Source organism: Portunus trituberculatus, chromosome 17 (genome assembly GCF_017591435.1).
Source record: "Portunus trituberculatus isolate SZX2019 chromosome 17, ASM1759143v1, whole genome shotgun sequence".
Lineage (NCBI taxonomy): Eukaryota > Metazoa > Arthropoda > Malacostraca > Decapoda > Portunidae > Portunus > Portunus trituberculatus.
The window spans coordinates 15,254,650-15,272,347 of NC_059271.1; the positions used below are offsets into that span (position 1 = coordinate 15,254,650).

At 35.9% G+C, this 17,698-nt stretch overlaps 1 protein-coding gene across 3 annotated transcripts in view; it reads left to right on the forward strand.

Annotated features, from left to right (window-relative positions):
• The window catches only part of LOC123504745 (serine/threonine-protein phosphatase PP1-beta catalytic subunit), a 235,117-nt gene extending 218,363 nt beyond the window's left edge, over positions 1-16,754 (forward strand). For all 3 annotated transcript variants that reach the window (XM_045255514.1, XM_045255515.1, XM_045255513.1), the window contains one exon: positions 10,146-16,754. In XM_045255514.1, coding sequence (XP_045111449.1) covers positions 10,146-10,250 — 105 coding nt within the window. In that variant the 3' untranslated portion in view covers positions 10,251-16,754. The remainder of the gene's footprint in view (positions 1-10,145) is intronic.
• Positions 16,755-17,698: the final 944 nt, after the last annotated feature.

Here is a 17,698-nt window from a genome sequence, read left to right on the forward strand (position 1 = left end):
TCTTCCCTTGCTCAACTTACACCCTAAACGCCCTGCAATGTCGCCTAGCGTTGCTATGAAGACCAGGAAGTCTCTTACTCTCAAAGTGAAGCTGGATATTATTCACAGACACGAAAGAGGCGAAAAAACTATTAGCATTACTCGCCACCATCTTGACTCCATCTACTATGTCTACTATTTTCAAGTCAGCAGACTCTATTAAGAAGGCTGGTGAGACCGTATCTTCCTTGCAAGCTAAGAGAACCACCTGAACTCGTGACTCTACAATGGATAAAAATGGAAAGCCTTGTGGAAATGTGGTACATAAGTTTTGTATGTGATACAATGATGCACCCTTAGTTTACATTCCACAGGTTGCCAGTTAGTGTCTTTACCGTTTCACTCTCCCTCCCTTCCTGAATTTAAGATCATCATTATAAAGTTATGTACATACATGCATTAGTGTACATTATAATGATTTAAATTAAACTGCCTAAATGTTTAACTTCATAATTTTTACTTTCATTAAACTTTTCGGTATACGGTAATTTCGATTTGCGGCAAAGTTTTCAGGAACACATATGTACTGTATAATGAGGACTTACAATATATATATATATATATATATATATATATATATATATATATATATATATATATATAAATATAAATATATATATATATATATATATATATATATATATATATATATATATATATATATATATATATATATATATATAACCAAGGTTGATAGCAGAAATTGTAGATACTAAAAGTGCAGGGAAATCACATGGAAGTCTTCATATCTCCTGCTTTATTTTACATTTTCCAGCGTTTTGCCTCAAACCAAAGGCATCTTCAGGTTGATGAGCCATTTGCATGACAGCTTGATGTTGGGTTGAGTCCTTCCGAAGCATAGCAGGTATTATTATGAGGAGGCTACACACCTCCAGAACTGTTGGGTGCTCCCTGGGTCATGCAGTTGTATAAAACCAAGGTTGATAGCAGAAATTGTAGATATAGAGTGAAAACATGGATTCATATCTCCTGCTTTATTTTCAATTTTCCAACATTTTCGCCCTGAGGATGCCTTTTGTTTGTGGCAAAACGTTGGAAAATGGAAAATAAAGCAGGAGATATGAAGACTTCCATGTGATTTCCCTGCACTTTTAGTATCTATCTATCTATCTATCTATCTATCTATCTATCTATCTATCTATCTATCTATCTATCTATCTATCTATCTATCTATCTATATATATATATATATATATATATATATATATATATATATATATATATATATATATATATATATATATATATATATATATATATATATATATATATATATATATAAATATAAATATATATATATAAATATATATATATAAATATAAATATATATATATAAATATATATTGTTACGTACGCCACTCTAGCTGTGACTATCTGCTGCTGCTCACTGAGGAGTGTGTTGGTCTGGCACGATCGCCAGTTTATTACTGTACAGTTAGTGGGGGATATAACACTCCACAGGCCCCCCACCACTATAAATCACAGCAGCCACAACACTCAGGTTCTTTAAAGGTCACCAACAGTGTGTAACTTCCCCCCACTGTAAGGGAATCTCCTTAGCAACTCCTTCTCCTCCTGTACCCAACCAAGTAGAATTTATAAATGGTAGATGTTATGTGTAACAGGGCGAGGCCTTAATACCCCCTAGAGAAACCGCCCACAAGGACAACTCCACCCACTTCTCTATGAAGTATTAATGCCTCTCCACACGCCTTGCCCACAGACGGTGATGAATCACAGACTGGGACAACACGCACAGTGTATATATTACTATACTATCTATTACTACGACAAGTGCTTCCTAACACCTGTCAGACTGACTTCCCTAGGCTACGACTACTACAACATATGATGTGTACAGCACATCCGGTGGTGTACACACAAGCCCAGACACCACCTACGGGTGACAACAGCCATACAAGGAGTCCAGATACTCGTCACAGACAAGTCTGACGGACGAGAACTACGCACACCTGGCCGACAGCATGAAGCCTCTCAGCATTCACTTGTGGGCGTGGCTACAACCACTACAATACTGTATACCACTGGGGCTATACTAAAGATGATAGGGCACACAGCCACCCACCAAAACACACTGGTGACTACAGCCACCACAAGACAAACAGGACGAGACAATGCCGCGTCTCTCCCACGCATTGCCGTCACAAGACAGGACGGATGCAAAACAGAAGTGCAGCCAAACCAACTACGCTTCTCCTAGAGCAACAAGCCCATTGCTCTAACAGTCATGGTCTATAAGTAACAAGCCAGCTACTCAAACAGGAGGGCACAACTCCTAGACCAATGACTACTTGAGTACCTCTAACACACAGTCCAGCACACGTATCTCTATCTTGTTCCCAGAGCGTACGTGTTACCTCAGCTGAAGACTGGCCGGTACTATAAACAGTATACTACTGATACTACACAACAGATGATAGGGGCACACAGTCGCCCACCAAACGCCACCAGTGACCACGGCCACCTACAACAATCAAGACGAGACACTAACGCGTCTCTCCGCGCTGCCACCACAAGTGGACAGACGCACCACACCGGAGAAATGCCACCAACCAACTACACTTTTCCTAGAACAACAAGCAGGTTGCTCTACCGCCACGATCTACAAGTAACAAGCCAGCTACTCAAACAGGAGGGCACAACTCCCAGACCGATTACTAGTGAGCACCTAGAGAAGCCCAGCAACACGTAGCTTTACCATGTGCCAGACCTACGAGCGTCCGTGTCCACCTCAGCTGAAGACTACCTTGGTACTGACTCTCGCTTGCAACAAGAAGCGAGAAGAGGGAGGTGGGTTGTCTGCTCAGCAGAACAGCCCGAGGGGCTCGCACGGGGTGGCCGCCATACAATAGGCACATGTGAAATAATAAATTAAAGAAGATTAAGACGGTGCCCCTCACAATATATATATATATATATATATATATATATATATATATATATATATATATATATATATATATATATATATATATATATATATATATATATATATATATATATATATATATATATATATATATATATATATATATATATATATATATATATATACATACATACATATATATACACACACACAGGCAACCCCCCATAACGAAGGGGTTAAGTTCCTAAAAAAAAACCGTGAAGCGAAATTTCGTTAAGTGAATCAATTATAACAAGTTTAACCCTTGACTTGAACTTCCATTGAGAGTAAACAAAGCGAAAGGGCATCACTGCACTATGATGCCCTCTTGCTTTGTTTACTATCAATGGAAGTTCAAGTCAGGGTTTAAACTTGTTATAATCAATTCACTTAATGAAATTTTGCTTAATGAAGGTTTTTTTTAGGAACGTAACACCTCTGTTAAGCGGGGTTTGCCTATATATATATATATATATATATATATATATATATATATATATATATATAGTAAGTCCTTGTTATACGGTACATATGCATTCCTGAAAACCTTACTGCAAATCGAAATTACCGTATACCGAACACATTATGACATGTAATAATAGGGGATGTGTTCCAGGACGTCGAAAGTCACCCATACAGACATGAAAATACATGAAAATAGTCATATAAAATAATGTAAAGTACTGTGCAAAATAAATAAACAAAATGTTTTTATTTACCTTTTACTCGCCACGTATTCTATTAGATGATGTCCCTCCCGAGGCCAAGGGACAGTAGGGATTTCAGCCCTTACTCATTTTCTGCTGAATGGGCAGTCGAGGCTCTGCTCTGGAGATCCATTACATTCTCCCCAGCTTTTTTTATAGCCTCATGATTCCTTAACACCGTCCAGACTGTCGGCTGGGCTAGGAACAAATTTCGACTTATGGTAAATGTACAGTAATATTCCGCTTAAGGAACATTCGTCTAACGAATTTCCGGTTTAATGTACTATATAAAGCTAGACCAAAAAGTCCGCATAACGTACAACCACATCCATTTTAGCGAATTTTCTGGTTTTTAATTTGCTGGGTGAGGGATCGAATGCGGTAGCTTCCCTGTGATTGGCTGGCTCCTCGCCTTTGTCTCTAGCGCTCCTGGAGCTGGATCCAAGATTCTAATAATGTCAGAGCAACCTCCTGCAGCGAAATGGCATCCATGAACGCTTGGAGGGACGGTGACAAGGTTTCTCTGAGGTTGCTGAGAACACCACCTCTCGAGGTGGTGTTACTGTCTTATATATTCATTTATGTTCACAAAACAACATTTCTATTAGCTTTTTACAAACCTTGCCTCAAGAAAGGATTGTTTTGTAATGCATAAAGTGAAATCTTACATGGAATACCAAAAAATTCTTTTCTGACATCCATATTATCTAATAATCTTCTAATATCCTCTTTGTGCAGTATGATTTCCTGCAATCCTCGGCAATGTAATGTCCTATTTGGTTCTGCAAAATCCTCTTTTTCAATGAACACAGTTTTGAAGCTCTCATTCATTATTTAACTAATTTCCTTTACTGTTTGGTATGGCTTTCCTCCTTTAATTATTTTTTCTATTTTCTTATTCTTCATCTTACCACTTATAAATTTGTAGAAAAGCCTGGGTTCCTCTTCGCTTTTGGCACCAGGTAGGCGGTGGCATAGTGGATAAGGTGGCGAGCGTGGGATCGGGCAGACGTCCACGCATAGGTTCAAATCTCACCACGTACAGCTTTAAAACACTTTGCCATTTGTCGAGTGGTTTAAAGTTACCTACATATCACCATGATACCCAGGTTCTAGGTGGCTACACTCAAGATGAGCTTGGGCGATGATATGGGCCCTAATATGGGTACCACTATAAATAAAATTGCCTGCACCACTAATGGGCGGAAGCTGAACAGCGCTTCCCATACACTCTTCAAGTGTGCCTACAGGCGCTATAGGCCTTACCGTAAAAAAAAATAAATAAATAAAAAATAAGTCTCTCAAAGTTTTTTTCTTCCTCTCTCTTTACTCTAATATATTCATTTCTCGCATCCTTATACTGTTGTCTTTTATTGTCATTTCTCTGCTTTTATAGTTTCTTCCAAGCTTTATCTTTTGCTGTTTTAGCTTCTGTACATCTGCCATTGTACCAAATGTGTATACAATTCTTAACTCAATATATAGGTACGTATTTCTTTACTCTTTCGTTATATATCTGTAGGAATATTTCATATATTCCTTGTGTTGTCTTTCCATTCAGTATCAGTTGTGTTGTGTCATGTGCTGCCTCATGACTCAAATATCTTCTATATCTGTGCACTGATGTTATATGCACTAATGGCCACCAGAAACAGTGATACTCTCATGCAGTACAATGAGTTCACCACCCATTGGAGGACTTTCCTCCACCCACGCTTCACTGTAGCATTATTGACAAATGTTAACATTCTACCATTAAGTCTATAGCTTTCTTGATATTAAACTTTTGAAAGGGATTCTCTGCTAGCAAAACTTAGTTGGATCTGGGTGGTGCTGGCAACACTACTTGAGATATTGCCTCATCTGTCTGATACACTGTTATAGTCTTTCCACTCTATGAAGTCCGTTCAGGGCAGGGCACGGCACATTCTAGAATTCCCATGAGTGCGACGTTGCCAGTTCGACTCCCAATTATCAGATTAACTACCGACCCACCAACCATCTGTTAATCTCTCTCTCTCTCTCTCTCTCTCTCTCTCTCTCTCTCTCTCTCTCTCTCTCTCTCTGTAATTGTTATTATTATTATTATTTAGGTAGTGTGGAAAAAAGTCGAAATGAATAATAATAAATAATACTTCGGCGCCTTAGTTTTTGGTCCATTTTCTCTCAAACTTTCAGAAAACCCCTTTGTGTGTGTGTGTGTGTGTGTGTATATATATATATATATATATAAAACCGCCACATTTGGCGGGAAACTCGCCAACCTGGTAACTCTGGCCTGACCTGACTTGACCCAGCGCCCAGCAGAGAGATGAAAGGGGACACCACCACCACCACCAACAACGTGGCAACATGGGAAAAAAACGCTGCCACATGCCATAGAATTTATGCAAATCGTCATTATCATCGTAAACATAGACACTCATTATACTATGTAACTTCCTTTACTATACACGCAATACATAAAATATCACTTTCAAACACCACATGGATGATAAATAAGAGAGAGATGCATGTAGACGAAAGTTGATTTGGCAGCATGGTTAGTTGTAAACGACCATACCTGCCACACCCTGAACTTATGTCATAGAGTGGAAAGACTATAGTGAGTGATGTGGGGCTTCAACCTCTGGTGTAGTGTTCAGTGCATTGCTAACTGAAGTACATGGAAACACAATAAATAGTGACAGGTAGATCTAACTGTGGAAGAAAACAATAGACTGTAAAAAAAGTATCATGTAATATGGCATTGGCAGTTAAGGAATGGGAATTAAGACATGAATACGGTAGTCTGATGTTTATTATCATTGGTACATATACACAGCACATACATAATTATGTACTAATGATAATCAACATCTGGCAACTCTACTTATCATTGTTACATGTACCAATGATAATCAATGTCTGGCAACTCTGCCATCTCCCCCTCTTTCTCCAATGCCACATTGCATGATGCCTTTTTCTTCAATCAACAATATATGAATATATATATATATATATATATATATATATATATATATATATATATATATATATATATATATATATATATATATATATATATATATATATATATACACAGGCAACCCCCGTTTAACGAAGGTTCACACAACGAAATTTCACTACAACGAAGGTTTCATTTTACTACCATCTGCTCGTTTAACGAACACCAAACTCGCTTTAACAAAGTTTTATCTAGGTAATTTTTTCAAGTTCAAAAGCCTCACTGTATCACGCAAGCCAACATGCTTTTGAATACACCAGGAGCTGCAAATACTAAGGCCTACCTCAGGAGAAATTCTGAGACATCTGTAGAATCAAGATCAAGATCAAGATCAAGCCTCTCGTGGACAACACGCACCACATAATGGCGTCAGCAGCAGCTCGTCTTCACTCGCTCAACTTGCCACCAAAATGCTCTGCAATATGGCCTAGCATTCCTAAGAAGATCAGGATGTCTCTTACTCTGGAAGTGAAGCTGGATATTATTCACAGACACGAAAGAGGAGAGAAAACTATAGCATTGCTGGCCACCATCTTGACTCCATATACTGTCTCTACTATTTTCAAGTCAGCAGACTATTAAGAAGGCTGGTGAGACTGTATCTTCCTTGCAAGCTAAAAGAACCACCTGAACTCATGACTCTACACTAGATAATATGGAAAGCCTTGTGGAAATGTGGTACATAAGTTTTGTATGCGGTACAATGATGCGCCCTTTGTTTACATTCCACAGGTTGCTGGTTAGTGTCTTTCCCGTTTCACTTTCCCTCCCTTTTACCTCATCATCTGAGGTTGCACACATGACACTCCTCATCTAAGGTCCTGTAGTATTCTATGAGCATGGATGGCTTGTCTGTTGTTTCTTGCCCTATCCATTGCTATGCTGATGATACCACACTACATCTTTCCACATCCTTTCAGGGATGACCAACCCTTCAGGAAGTCAACAGATCATGCAGGGATGCCACAGAACACCTGACTTCTGATCTTTCTAAGATTTTTTATTGGAGCAGAGAAAATTTAGTAGTTTTCAATGCCTCAAAAACTCAATTCCTCCATCTATCAACTCGACACAACCTTCCAGACAACTATCCCCTCTTCTGCAATGACCCTCAACTGTCTCCCTCTTTCACATGGAATATCCTTGGTCTGTCCATTACTCATAATCTTAACTGGAAACTTCACATCTCATCTCTTGCTAAAGCAGCTTCTATGAAGTAGGCGTTCTGCGGCATCTCCACCAGTTTTTCTCGCCTCTTCAACCGCTAACTCTGTACAAGGGTCTTATCCGTCTTTGTATGGAGTGTATGGAGTACTCTTCGCATATTTGGGGGGTTCCACTTATGCAGCTTTATTGGATAGGGTGGAATCAAAAGCTTTTTGTCTCATCAACTCCCCTCCTCTGACTGACTGTCTTCATCCTCTTTCTCACCACTGAAATGTTGCATCTCTTTCTATCTTTCATTGCTATTTTCATGCTAATTACTCTACTAATCTTGCTAACTGCATACTTCTCCTCCTCCTGTAGCCTCGCTACACAAGGCTTTCTTCTTCCTCTCATCCCTATTCTTTCCATCCCTATTCTTTCCAACCCTCTAACACAAGAGTTAACTAGTACTTTCAATCATTTATACCTTTCACTGGTAAACTCTGGAACTCCTTACCTGCTTCTGTATTTCCATCTTCCCGTGACTTGACTTCTTTTAAGAGAGAGGTGTCTAGACATTTGTCCCTGGCTTCTGGATGACACTTTCGGATCTTTTAGGGAACCTGCAGTTCCAGTGGGGATTTTTTTTTTCTAACATTTTGTTGCCCTTGGCAGTCTTCTCTCTTGCAAAAAAAGAAAAAAAATCACTGGTCATCATCTGTTGAATCTTCACCTTGCTTTCCCTTGCTATGTGTTCTACCTCACTCATATCTCCTTCCTCCAGCTCCTCTTCTACAATCTTCTTATGGGAGAATTGATCCAGTGTGGTTTGTTTGATCTTTTTCTTCTGATCTAACATGATTTATAGCAGTTTAGCTCTACCATCACTTTTCATGCCACTGTTGCACTTCTCTAACAATTCATGTGGGTGCACATGACATCACTGAGTTAAGTTGACCGTGTTGCATTCAATTAATTGTATCTCCTTAAATATCAAGTCGCTTTAAATTGAAATTGCGTTATTAAAACACATTGATTGGAATTGACTGTATTATTGTCACCAACACCTATTTATTTTTTATTATTATGTATCTTATACCAATTGAACTACAAAATGTACTGATTCTGAGACCAACTGATAATTCAATGCCAGCAAAATTAGAGGAACAATAGGGAATTGAAGAAATGGAAAGAAAATGTATTTACTCATTTTTATTTTACCTATTTATTTATTTATTTTGTTTTATTTATTTATTCTTTTTCATCATTTATACATAGTATAATAGAACCATTTCTATTCTTTAGAAATGCAGCATATTGTGAACTTGATACTAGTTCCAGTTTTCCCAATAGCCATTTGGTAGCTTGATGAAACCAGACATAACCAAGTGATATCCAACTTCTTCTCTTCCTATTCATAAGTTTATTGAAGGGTGGTTGCTGTGGCTATTGCTTGGTCTTTGCGCTTGTTTGTATGTGTGTATGTGTAGAATATATCCATCTCATGTGAAACTCCGTAAGTGATATGTAGAGAGGAGATATCAACAATAGTGTTACGAAAATACATGGCCAATGTTACATGTAATGATAATGTACTACAATATTGGTAATGGTGCTTATGATATGTTGGACCTTTTGCTGTGATACTATTATGTAATGTTGTTTATCCAATGCTGTTTACATGTACTTAATACATGAACCCCTGGTCAGGAAGAGCAAAAATCCTGGAAAGGTGCAGACGTTTGGGTCAAGAGTTAATAGTGGCTATAGTCTCATTAATATTATTTTTTCCCCCCCTCTCACTCAAGGCTAACCATCTTTCTTACATATTCAAGAGGAATTCACAGAGTCTTTAGTTTGGTGTCTGCTAGAATCAACACATTATTATGGTAGTTCGTGAACAAGTATAAATACACGGAGCTCTAATAAAATTGTATTACCAATAGATAATTTTTTCAGTTGTTTTACATGGGCTTTGGTTATGCAAATACTATGACTTAAATGAATTTATGTAATTTGTGCATATTATGATCATAATGTATTCAGATCAAGTAAATTTTGTAAACTCATTGAATGCAGTTTTTTCTTCAGGAGAGAAGCCAATCAAGGGCAACAAAATATAAAAAAAAAAAGGCCCACTTGAGTGTTGGTTCCTTAAAAGAAAAGTAATGAGTTAGCCAAAATAAAGGAACAAATGCCTTGATACCTCCCTCTTAAAAGATAAAACTTCTACTGCATTTTCTTTTAGAATTTGTTTTGGGAATATGATTTGATATATTTCATTGTTTGTCTGTAGATCCTGAAACCTTCAGAGAAGAAAGCAAAATACCAGTATAGTGGCCTCAACCAGGGTGGATCCAATCCTTCCAGCCGGCAGCAGCGGCAACAGCAACAGAAGTAGTAATGCGTATTTGTTTACCAAATACATGCCACACCTGCTGCAGCTGTGTGTGTGTGTGTAGGTGTGCATGTGTGTTCGTGTGTACTCACACGTCAGCTTTTATTTGTGTGCAAAAAAAAGTGTGCATGTGTGCAGCTGATACATTCTCCGTCCTGTCTGTCTATATGGGCAAGTGTGTTGCAAACAGCATATACATCGTATTTGTAGCACAAAGATAAACAGAGTAAGTAACTAGGGAAGAAACAACAGACTTCCGATTATCAGCTTTTGTCAAAATGATACTACTAATAATGTCAGGGATGTGTGTGCATGTGTGTGTGTGCATTTGAGTGAAAGGGTGAGAGACAGACAAATGCAAGCAAACAGACAGACAGAAAGGTGATTGTGGCACTGTAATAATTAATTGAATATATTGAATCTACTGATAAGTACATTGAATGCATGATTAATAGAAAATTCATTCATTCAGGTATCTAAGATTATATATTTACTGAAATGGCTTAATTCTGATAGATTAAACAATAAAATTTTCATTGATTAGAAGAGAGAGAGAGAGAGAGAGAGAGAGGATGCACCACAAGAATAGAAATATGGTTAGAGTGACAGGAGAAAGAATTCTACGAGGAAAGAAAATAAGTATTTCATTAGTAGTATGGTGACAGTAAGAATTGTGAGAATAGAAAAAAAATCACCATGAAAGCATTTAACATTAATAAGTGCAGATGAAAAAGGATGTGAAGCAATGAAATTTGGGTTTTTGAGCAACACAGGTTACATACTGTACTGAGTGATGATTGAAGTATAAGCAACTTATGCTTTTCACATGAATAGAAATCCATCTGATGGCTACAAAATGTATACAGGAAAGTCTTCAAAGGATTTCACTATTTCACAGGGTCAAAGATACTACAAATTTTCTAAAAGAATTATTAAAAGTCTACCTTACCTCTTGGATGCTGAAGATTACATTTTCATAGGTGTATCCTAAACCCCATAGAAAGTCATTTATGCACAACATTAATCTGAACTTCTGTATATGTCCTTTCAGTGTAATGTACGAATTATACAGAGAGTAACAAATAAACAAAAGTATCATGAAGCAAACTTTTTTTTTATTTTTTTATTTTTTTTTATTTAGGTTTTGGCCTATAGCACTTATAGGCATACTTGAAGAGTATATGTAGGAAGTGCTGTTAAGCTTCTGCCCATTAGTGGCACTGGCAATTTTCTTAATAGTGGTACCCACCGCCCAAGTGCATCTTTGGTGTAACCACCTAGAACTTGGGTATCATGGTAACATGATACCCGCTCAACAAATGGCATAGCTTCAAACCGGTACATGGTGGGATTCGAAGCTACATTTGCCCAATCCCACTCTCATACTATCTATGAATAGTGTAGCAGATGATGAGACAACAAAGTACTGATATTTTATGTTACATTTCAATATTGCTGTTATTTTCACTTTACTCAGATGTCCCAATTTCAAGAGAATTTTAAGAGTGACAAAAAAAGTAAAATTGCAGTATGTTAAAAGTATTTACTTATAACTTTAATTAGTAACAAGACCATCATGATCTATTATTCATTGCCCACAACCATCTTGATTCAATCTTTGTAATGGTTCCAAAAATACAAAGGATGTGACTGCATTGTCATTGCCAAGCAGTTAATATTATATGATGGTTATTTATGTTTTGGATTTTTTTTTATTCTTGCATTATTTATTTATTTTTTTTCAATTTTTTTGGTTGTTAAAATTGTGGTGCATCTTTGAGGGGCAAAGTGTCTTCGAAACTGGAAAATACTGTAATTTTGAAAATGTTGCCTCGAGAATCTCTCTGAGAGGTTCTTTCTTATGTGGTCTAATCAGCTTAAATGGAAAGTGGGAAGGGTCTAGGGATGCAAAAAGAAATGCTGGACATGTTGTACAATTGATCTTCATCATCTGTGGTTGGTGAGTTCAGTAAATCCCTAGTTTATGAAGGTATTTTGTTCCAAAGGCATTTGTGAAGTACTATAATTGCATTTTATTGGCGCTACCCTTGAAATTTTATTCATTGTCTATTAACCTGTAAAATGAGCAATAGGGTTTCAGTAATCAAAACTGTGGTGGGCATTATAAACATGTTAAAAAAATTTAAAGAATAAACAGATAAATAGAAAGTATTTGAAAAATAAATAATTTTACTATTATAAGATGAAAAATTTCATAGAAAATTGTAGGAAAGCTAAATAGTAGTTCATTACTGGAGCTAGCGAGTGGGCAGTGAGTGGTGAGCGAGTGTTTCAGTGAGCTGGTAGAGGGTTGTTGTTGTGGTGAAGATGATGGATGGATAGTTTTTGTGGTTGGGAGGAGGATGTTTAAATGAAATACTAAAAGTATGGTAATAAACAGTAGAAGATTTACTTATAATTTATGATCATCTATTTTCTATTTTTACAGCAGGATACTTTATTTTTACATAGCATAATATAAAGTAAAATTTTCTTGTATTGCAATGATAGGTTACAAGCACTTATTTGTAATATGGTAGGGAGCATGGAGTTGCCAAATGTCATTTCATGACTTGTGGGAACAAAATTTAAATTGCCAGGTTTAAAAAGTAGTCTTCAATGTGAGTCATAGTTACACACTGCTTATCTTATAATGCATGGCACAGTTTATGTGTTTACAAGAAAAATCAGTACAGGTACCCACTGATGAAGGATGAAATGAATAAGGATGAAGTAGCTGTGCAGTAGAATGCTGATGGTGATGATATACTGCACAGTAAAGCAGAGCATTTATAGCTCTTCGGTGGGCATAAATAAGCAAAAATAAGTGATGAACAGCTGAAGTAGGCATGTTGATGTAATTAAGGCTGACACGCAGTGAGGTATGAATTGCGGGCCCATGAGAAGGTGGTGTGGTTTCATTCTTTTCTTTTAAGCATCTTTAGCAGCTGATCAGAGACAAGTAAAAATATAAAGGAAGTTTGGCCAATTGTTTGTCACCTACCAATACATCTGGGTATTTTCTTAATTCACACCTCAATTTAGCTAGTATTTTATTGAATATAGTAACTGATTTTTCTATAATAAAGTGAGGTTTCCTGCATTGTAGGAATAAGTTCCAAGGAAAACAAATAAAATAATGTGAAAACAAACCAGTAGTAGTAACTGAATTGTGTAAAACTAGAGGTTTACTGTAAGGACCTTTTTTTCTCCCACAGAGGCCTATAGACTTTAGAAGTCAGTAAATGTTTTAAAATGAGATTGTATACATGTGATGCAATGTCTTGGCTATCCTGTCTTGGGGATTGTTGGGACTGATGGATTTGTGTATATTGGGAGGAAGGAGAAAATTCTGGAGGCAGCATAAGATATCTAACTTATGGAAGCTGTTTCAGTAAGATATAAGATGAGAAATTTCAAGATAAGATATTTAGTAAAATAATGTTCTGTGTAGATATATATTAAAGGTGTGAGAAAACAGTCTCTAATTTGTAAGGATAGAATACTGTGGAATGAGAGAGAGAGAGAGAGAGAGAGAGAGAGAGAGAGAGAGAGAGAGAGAGAGATGAATGAATGAGTAAGTGCAGGAACAACTACATTGGAGGAATAACTGGGAATAAAATTGTACACTATACTGAGCAAGGAGTAAATTTAATGTTAGGAAAACTAGTGAGAAGTAAGCAGAGATAGGAGTGTGTGTGTGTGTGTGTGGTTTTATATATATATATATATATATATATATATATATATATATATATATATATATATATATATATATATATATATATACTAATTAAAGAAAAAAAATCTGAAGGTAAAATTAATACAATATATAAGAAGATAATTTTATGATACATTGGTAATAAAAAGATAAAGCCAAACAAGATACAAGGCAGAGAGCAAAGGTGATAGCCAGGTCACACCAAGAGAAGCAAACTCGGATGGAAATAAGAGACAAGTAACAGAAATGAGGCTCAACACAGGATAGATTTGTAATGGCTGCCAGTGAGGATGTACGTAGAAGTTGTGTGTTTCTGAGAGAGAGAGAGAGAGAGAGAGAGAGAGAGAGAGAGATTAATATGAGGCTCAACACAGGATAGATTTGTAATGGCTGCCAGTGAGGATGTACGTAGAAATTGTGTGTGTCTGAGAGAGAGAGAGAGAGAGAGAGAGAGATTGTGCCCATTTGTCTGCTTGTCTGTCTGTCATTTGTCTTGTGTTTCTTATGTCTGTCTATCCTCTGTTGCCCCTGAGAAAATGAGTAATAAGTAGATAAATAAAAAATATAATAAGATACAGAAAATCTATGCATTAGGATAAGTTTTATGCTGAATTGCCTTATTAGAACTGTATGTCATTAGTGTACAGAGCGTGTCTTTGCGAATGTATGGCAGAGGTCATTAATATATAAAAGTATCCTGAATATCCTCATGTTTTTTTTAGCAATCTTGCAAGGAAACAAAGAATTCACAAAGAAATATGTATATAAATTGGGATTGAGGGACCCTTAAGGAGTATGTGATAATCTTGGGTGAGTATGAAGAAATAATGACAGTTTGTTGAAATATCAACCTAGATCAAAATGACAATGTATGTGTTAATCTAATATTCTTACATCCATAACAGGTTTGTTATATTGATAGATGTTTGTTTTGTATTAGCTCAGAAGATTGATTATGAGTGAAGTATGCAATGAAAGAAGATTGATTTTAATTCATTGCCTGATTTTGATAAGTGTGTAAAAGATATGTTATTAAAGTGTGGAATGTGAAGAAAAAGAGATGTATTATCTTTTTTCCCAAGTAGTAAAGCCTCACTTGTCGGGCTTATCGTACTGCTTTTGAATACTGTCATCATAGTTGGTGAAATATTATTATTATTGTTATTGTTATTATTATTATTATTATTTATTATTATTATTATTATTATTATTATTATTATTATTATTATTATTATTATTATTATTATTAATCACCATCATCTTCGTCATCATCATCATCATCATTATTGTTTTTTATTGTCAATAGAGATAATTAGAAATATTTGTTTACATGTAAATTTCTATACTCTCTCTCTCTCTCTCTCTCTCTCTCTCTCTCTCTCTCTCTCTCTCTCTCTCTCTCTCTCTCTCTCTCTCTCTCTGCAAAGTAGTATTACAGGAGTACTGATTCAATTATTTATGTGTTTTTCTTTCCTTATATTCATTATACCATTATTTTCTTTCATTCTGTTCCCTCTTCCTTGCCTGTCTTCTGACATAATTTAAGATAAAGTATTAGTGTAGTAATAGTTTTCTTTGATGATTTAGATTTGTAGGTGATTCCAAGATGCCAAGATTGGGGAGTTTTCAGAATTAGTTGTTGTCACCAGGTGACAGACGTCCTATTCTCATGAATAAACACGCTATCAAATATCTGTACAGTGTCATTCTACAAACAGAGATCCTATGAACTGATATGATACATTTTTTTCTACAGTTCCTTCTAAATAGTAACACAGGTAAAATTGAACTCTATTCATGAACAAAACTCTATAAGTTTATTCTATAGTGAATTGGCATTTAGATTTATTTAGTCGTCTCCTTATTTCCAAACAAGTAAACCCTCAATCAGAAGTGCATTGATTCAGATGACAGTAAATAGGAAGACAACATGCCTGTGCCAATTAAAAGTCCAAGTTATGTAGATCAACTTTCTAGAATATGGAATCAACAATATTCTAATTAAGAAGAATAGGCAACTTAAGTGTCCTAGCAAGAGTTGTTCTTTTTAACCAAAACAAACATCTGGCTGGCCTACCTTAGTTGAACTTAACTAACACATTGTTAGACTATCAGTTAATTCCTGCTGCAGTGTCCATGCCACTATTCCATAAGGAGGAGGAAAGCTTCCTGTATTTCTCTCTTGTCACTCCAGGGCTGTTCTAAGAGGTGTTTGTTTTGGTGCTCAATTTCTTTGCTGTGTCATTCACGTTGTGAAAGGGATGGCCGAATTCCCCATGAAGATAATTGTATCCATATATCATGATGTTACTGAATGTGTTAGGTCATACTATATAGTACATTCAGATTTTTTATCTTTTTCATTGTCTAGATCAGGAGATTTTAGGTTTGTAATATGCTGTATTTAAGATATTGAAAGTAGTATTACTAGATAATCACAAAAAAATATTTGTTTTGACCAACTTCTCCAAAATCCAAAATCCATATAAGATATTTAAAAGTCAATACAGAATGTCAATAGTATCATAATAATCAATGTTCTATATATATGTATGATTTTAGGATTTACTACAACAAATTTTAGGTCATGTCACTAGGGGACATGTAGCAGCAGTGACATCTGGTGGGTTAGTTCTGAAAACTCCATATTCAGTTTTTATCCATGTAAATCATTCAGTAATAAAGCATTGCACTATATTATACATTTTGAGAATATTATTTATTTGATAGCTCTTTTAACTTATGATCCATATTGTTAATTAACCTTAATAAAGCTTTGTAATTCATTGTATTCCTTTATCTTTTGATGTGTGATTGACTTTTATTTTGGTTAATACACCCAATAACTGAATGGAGATTTATTAACCAGTGAGAGGCTTTTGTGTTACTCCTTAACTCTCATGTTAAGAGAAAAGTCATGTCATTTCTTGTATCTCTTTCTCACCTCATATATAGATATACATACTTGTTGAATTTTTTTATAGTGGAGTTTATAAGACAACAGATAATGGTAATAATTATGACATCATATACTTAGATTTTAGTAAAGTGTTTGATAATGTACCACATCAGAGGCTCTTGAGAAAGATTAGGGTGCACAGGATAGAAGGAAAAATATTAGGCTGGATCAAGTCATGGTTAGGCAATAGTTGCAAAGAGTTGTAAAAAATAGCTCTAATTCTGAGTGGGGGCCAAATGATTAGTGGGGTGCCACATAGAGCAATTTTAGGGCCATTGTTATTTTTAATATATATTAATGATTTGGATAGTGGAATTAGTAGTGATATTAGTAAATTTGTGGATGAAAAAGATAGGTAGATTAATTAGATAAGATTCAGATGCCATTACCTTGCAGGCAGATTTAGATAGAATGCATGAATGGACAGACAGATGGCAAAGGCAGTTGAACATTAACAAATAGGTAGGTAGAGGAAATCCACACAATAGGTACACAATAAACAAGGAGGCCAGGTAGGTTCAGAATATGAAAAAGATAAAGGAGTGATAGTTAACTTCAATATTGGTCTAAGAAAACAATGCATAGAGGCTAGAAATAAGGTAAATAGGGAACTAGGATTAATTTTTAGTACTGTTAAAAGCAGAAATCCTGATACTAAAGTTATACTTGGTGCTGATTAGCATGCTTCTAGATTATGCTGCACAATTCTGGTCCCCACATTATAGGAAGGATATAGGTCTATTAGAATCAAAGAAAAGGAGAATTTCTAAA